The sequence below is a fragment of the Cygnus olor genome, chromosome Z (genome assembly GCF_009769625.2).
Source record: "Cygnus olor isolate bCygOlo1 chromosome Z, bCygOlo1.pri.v2, whole genome shotgun sequence".
NCBI classification, from domain to species: domain Eukaryota; kingdom Metazoa; phylum Chordata; class Aves; order Anseriformes; family Anatidae; genus Cygnus; species Cygnus olor.
In genome coordinates this window covers 73,461,333-73,467,332 of record NC_049198.1, presented here as the reverse complement: position 1 = coordinate 73,467,332, position 6,000 = coordinate 73,461,333, and the positions used below count along the sequence as shown (strand labels likewise).

General features: G+C 37.4%; 1 protein-coding gene across 2 annotated transcripts in view; it reads right to left on the bottom strand.

Moving 5' to 3' along the window:
• Positions 1 to 3,344: 3,344 nt before the first annotated feature.
• MSH3 (mutS homolog 3) overlaps positions 3,345 to 6,000 on the bottom strand; it is a 113,588-nt gene continuing 110,932 nt past the window's right edge. For both annotated transcript variants that reach the window (XM_040540627.1, XM_040540626.1), the window contains exon 24: positions 3,345 to 3,774. In XM_040540627.1, the coding sequence (XP_040396561.1) occupies positions 3,666 to 3,774 (109 nt within the window). In that variant the 3' untranslated portion in view covers positions 3,345 to 3,665. The remainder of the gene's footprint in view (positions 3,775 to 6,000) is intronic.

The window sequence follows — 6,000 nt, the reverse complement described above, 5'->3', positions numbered from 1 at the left end:
TTTCTTCTAGTCTCTACAGCTCAGCAAGAAGAAAAACCTATAATGTAGTTAAAGAAGTCAAGTTTATGCTTATCTAGCTGAGAGAGAAAAAAATTGATCTATCGTTTCAAGCAATGGGAGGATTTCCACATGCTTAGTTCTATGCAATGCACCATTAGCATTATCAGCATCATTAAGATAGGCAGAATACCATAATTTTGGCAACAGTGTTTTCAGTGCAGGACTCTGCCATGCTGGGCAAATCCAAGGCTTCCCCCACAAGGAGCTACAAAACAGGAATAGACAACAGCGATGGACTCCACTGTCAATTCAGTGATCTTCAAATTCATTTATACATGTTGTAAACTTATGTACGTAGGTAAATTCATGTAATTTCTATAAATACTTGTGGAAAAGGAAAAAGAAAAAAGAAACCAAACAAAAAACCTCTTGCGAATTCCTTCAGTGAAAGATGTATGCCAGCATGAAAGATAATTGCTACTGGTAATGCATTTTACCTTGCATATTCTATTATAACATTCTTATGTAACCAAATATAAAAAGGCAGTGACAGTGTACCCAACCCTCTCTCCTTCTCTTCCATCACAATGGTCTACCAGTTTTTGTTGCTAACCTGTGGCACTGTGATTTCTAAAGGCACTATATTTGAGACAAGATGCACAAAGGTATTATTATTAATACTTTTAAAAGGAGGAAAGAGAATACAATGAAGAAGCTTTAAAAAGTGAAAAACAGTCTTTTAGAAATGGATAAAAGCAGTGAAGTGCAAAAGTCTTTCAAGGGGACTGTACCTTTATGTATAGCACAAAGGTATGCTTTTTCACATCAATATTTAACAGTGTCAGTAACATCCTGGGAGGGACAGTAGGAGCCAATTTTCTATTAAAATAAGTAAAATGCAGGTTTTTTAAAGTATTAGCATTTAGACAAAGATTTAGACATTACTTTCTTGAAGGCAAACTCAATACCGGCAGTTATTCCCGCTGTAACCAGGGACCATCTAAGTTCAGGTCACTCTTCTTTAGCTTTACAGCAGATGGACAGCAGTGCGCAGCATCAAACCTGCTGACTCAGCACAAAGCCAACCTTTGATTGCTCTGATTTTAAAAACAAAGCACATCTCCAGCATTATGCCGCTACCAAAACTGTATTTCAAATTATCTTTATAATAAAGTTTAATGTACTGCTATGTAATGTAAGAAAAATTAAAAAAAAAAAAGGAGGAAAAAGAGGAAAAAAGAAAAAGAAAATGCAAGGCCAGATTCTCTTCTTTTAGTCTCTCAGGAAGACTCCTGCTATAACAGCCACAGAAGGTCTGCTTACCACAGCAGAAGGAATGGAAAGAGCTCTTATGAAATTATTGCTTTTCTGTTTTTCCAGCAGGTTTCTGTTTCTTTTTATCCCTATACTGTACGCTACCAAAGGCCCAGGCATCCCTGTCTGGCTGCTTGTCTAGACTATGTCTAGTCTCAGGCTCTGCAAACATACCCAAGTGAGCTCTGAATTCATCCCACCCCAGCACGACCGCCCCCGCACAGCCCAGTGCTCACACTCCTAATGAGCTTGGCTGCTCCACATCAGCAGGACAAGGTCTAGACAAACCTACACTGTTCTGTATGGTGCACTACAGATGCATCCTAAAGCCACCTGTAAACACATTGAACAACAGGATGCATCTCCTTATAGTGCGTTCTCAAATGGTCATTCAAACATTTACCTATCTGCTAGGAATACTAATTATCAGTACTGAATAAAACAGCAAGCTTCAGCAATTACTTTGCCTGCCCAGAAGAAACTTTACTGGGACAAGATAACCTCTTTTGTTGAAATGGGCAAGGCTACAATTAAAATTTATTTCCGAAATGGTCACAGACATTAGGAAAAAAGCCTGCTCTAACTGCTTTGTATTGTGTAGTATGAGCAGGTCAGCAGTACCTTGTCTGTTCACCCATTCTTAATTGTATTTCTTTATTTTTCTCAGAATGCATCCAGGTGTTTTTTCGTGTCACAGCACAGTCTGAATGCTCCCTTGAGGACAGAGAGAGTCTTACTAAAAGCACATTTAGCACATATGGGAATTCAGTAATGGTTCATTATTCTCTTTGAAGGCTATGGTCAGAGGTCTTTAGATCCAGTGCACAGTGTCTGTGTGCATTGGTAATGAAGAATTATATTCATTGTGCTTCACAGTGTGCGGCATTTGTAAACACACATGTATAAGTACACCTTGAAAGTCTAGTTTTCTTCTTCAGCTCTTCCCATTTAGACAAATATACTGCAGATCTGGAAGGAGATGGTTGTATTGATTGCGGCTATTGAGCAGCAGACAAACTGTTTAATTGATCCTCTGCAATTGGAAGGAGAACTTGGAAAAAAGTCTTTGGCAAATGTTAGCAATTGTTTATGACAGGTTAAAAAAATTACATCTTATTCTGTGCAAAGTTCTTTACATTGGAAAGGCTAATTAAATCACCTGCAATAATTCCATATTCATCTCCAACATTTTTGCCACAAAATACCCTCAGTATATTTACTGAAATAATCAGAAGGTTCACCTGTCTCAAAGATTACAAGCCCCATTTTATTATTTTCCTTATAGCAAAACCAAGATATTTCATTTTACTGAACTTCCTTCCATTTAATAAAATACTTTTTTAAATATAACAAGCTATTTGCTAAGGTTTAACTACGTGACCGTCACTGTTCATTTTCATAGCAAGATATTTTTCACTTGGCTACATTTATAAAGAAACAGGAATTTGGAAATCACATTCCTGTATGAAATTTGCTTGGAACTTGAAAATTGTAAATAAACAAAATTAAAAATATTTCTGTTTTTTCCCCACTTTACTTTGCGCTTGACAGAGTGCTGGGGATTACAGTTGCATAGTTTGAATCACCCATTTCAGCTCATGGCCGTAATCCACCACTGTTTAGGGTAAGTTTTTCTCCAGACTATGTCAGAGCAGGCCAAGATCAGGAGAAAAGGAAGCAGACATACATGAGAACGAAGAAGAGGGAAGTGGAAATGCAGTCAATGCATATTTTGTGCTGCTTGTTTGAAAACTACCAGTTGCACCATAGTTAATCTCATCTGTAGAAGTGAGTCTCTCCTATCCAGCTCTATAACACGCTCTCTCTTAAATTCATTCTTTACATCAGTTGTAGGGGTTGTTTTACATAAACAGTGAATTTTAAATACATTAATACTAGAACAAAAAGAATTTGCCTTATGGCATTCATTCTTACCAACTGCACAACAGCATAGCATAGTCACGATTCAGTTACATTTTCCCAATGCAGAGAATTATTTCTATAGAAATTGAAGTACAATAAAGTTAAAAGACATTATTTTATTTATAAAAGATGCATTCTAATAATTTACCAACATAATTTTTTGTGTTTTCTAAACATACTATAAACTTAATTCAATACCAGCAGACATTCTGCAGTTAAGAAAAAGGGTGGAAAACATTTCAAGGAATATGGAGAGAGAAAATTACAAGCAGGAAGTGGATGTGGGGCACCGTAAAACAATGTGGCATCACTTATCTCTGAAAAAGTTAACTTAATGCACCTAGAACTATCCCCTGATAGAATCTATTACTCTCCAGACTTGTATTTTATATCCGCAATATTTTCCATCGTTAAGCAAGATTCGAGGATTAAAAACTGTCCATTCTTTCATCTTCAGGTTCATACATACTTTTCCATTTCTGTAGTTCCTGAGAATCATTTATTTTCCATACTTCAGCAAAAGACTTCAGTGTTTTTCTGGGGGGGGAAAGAAATCAATCAAAATATGGACACACTTTTAAGTTAAGCATGTTAAACTTCAAAAAACCTACAGTCATCTACAAACTTTTATACACAGTCAAAAATAGCAGTTTGCATAGCTCAAGACGTTAACTGATCTATAAGCAATCAATGAACATTTCTTGTATATATTCCATCTGCAGTACAGTCAACAAAGTAATTTTACAATTAACTTACAGTACCAGAAGCATCAACAAGACGAAATAAAACACTAAGCAAAAGTAAACCGTTAAAGAAAATAAACAGTATTGTAGTTTGCAGAGATACAGATGTTCAGTCTTCAGTTCCTAGAAATTTGCACTTAACAAATCAAGAAGAGAGAATGCATTTTGAAATCACTGAGTACACTCATCCTTCCTATTTTCTTTCTAATATTTTTCAATTTAAGAAGGACTCATAAGAGTTGTGACAAGTAAACAAGACATTTAAAATGGGTTAACGCACATTCCTGATGACAAAGATGTCAAGACTGGATGGAATTACACAGTGGATTTTCTTAAATAATATGAAAGTGATTTAAAAAAATAAGACAAGGCAGCTGGCCTGTGGGTATTGTGATAGCACAAGTATACTGCTATGAACAGGCCTGAGTTTGATTCTCACAGTAATTTTTATGTCCTACTGCTGATACACCACAGCAAAGCTCATATCCATTTTAAACTTTGTTAATGTCTCTTGGGGAGGAGGTATAGAACTTTGATATTTAGATCACATTATGGCAATAAAAGAAACTAAAGAGGAACAGGGAAAAGAAAATATAATTACCTACACAGAACTGCAAAAATTAAGCATTATGTAATACAGTGATTTATGCACTATTAAGTCATCAGACACATTTGATAATCTGTTATTTTTCACTGACTTGAGCTCTGGGTTCACAGAGGTGCGTGACGTTCCCTACAAAGTTCACACAAGAATTTACGATGAGGGAGCGATGTGTAACGGGTCAAACCCAACAAGTCAGCAACTGCTGTGGGGATGGCACAGCACTGCCTCTCATCTGAAGGGGAGACAGAAGTGGCACGCTTGAGGTGGGCTGGGCTGGACCTCACGGCTACCACAGCCCTACCCACGTGCCCACTGCTGACAGAAGCCATGGCCTCCTCCTCTCCTCACTCACACCTTTTTTCAGGTACAGATGCCTTGCTCTCATGTGACACCAGGAAGCTGAACTCACGTGGCACGAACTGAAGAAAGAACGCCTTTCTGTCTGGACCATATCCCTGTCCTGTTTTGTGGTGGTGCCAAACCAGCCTGGCACGAGGTTGGGATGGGCGATGAGCATCCATCCCGTGACAGGCCACAGGGGACACTCGGATGGCTCCAGTGGCAGGAGGCCGCGGTGACACCTGGGCCCTGGGGGACTCCAGCCTCAGTGGCAAGTCAGGGTGAGGGACTCATCGCAGATGTAGATGAGGGATTTATTCTTTTTCATTTTAAGAATACCAGCAAATTGCATACCAAAAGGTAAAATACAGATGGTAGCTTACTTATTCGAAAGCTGAAAAATGTCACACAATTAGGTCCCATCATTATGATTACCCAGTGAGCCCTAGCTCTTCCCCTCTATGTGCACTGTAAATTAGTCTTCTAATTACATCATCACATACTATTTTTACTGCTCATAGGTTTTGTATGCAATTAAGTCTCTTTTCGGGAATGGAGACATGCTTGAACTCTATTTGTGTCTTATGATTTTGACAGAATGGAGATAAAACGGATATAGTATTTCCCATCTTAATTATATCACACAATAACTCTGGCCTTTCAGCTCATATTCTTACCTTTCTGGACAACATTTTTTTCTAGATCTAGTTAAGACATTGTTAGTAATTTGTCATTTTACTTTTGTAAATTATGGACTACTATTTCAAATGGACATATTCTACCACATTATTTTTCCCCTCAAACCGTCATGTATCTTCAATATGGTTATTTTATTTTGCTTTCTTAAAAGAGGTAAAAAACACTGTTAGGTACTGCATTCTGATAAGCATCAAAAGAACTGATTGCATCTGCAAATAATTAATCCTTAACATTTTTTTCATGAGATTCTCCTACCAGGACTAGTTATTACCACCAGGCAACTGGCAACAAAGATGTTGATTTATTTTATTCCTAAAGGGTTTCTTGAATTTTGCTGATATGACTGGCATTGAAAAATAGTAACAACTGAAAATTTGG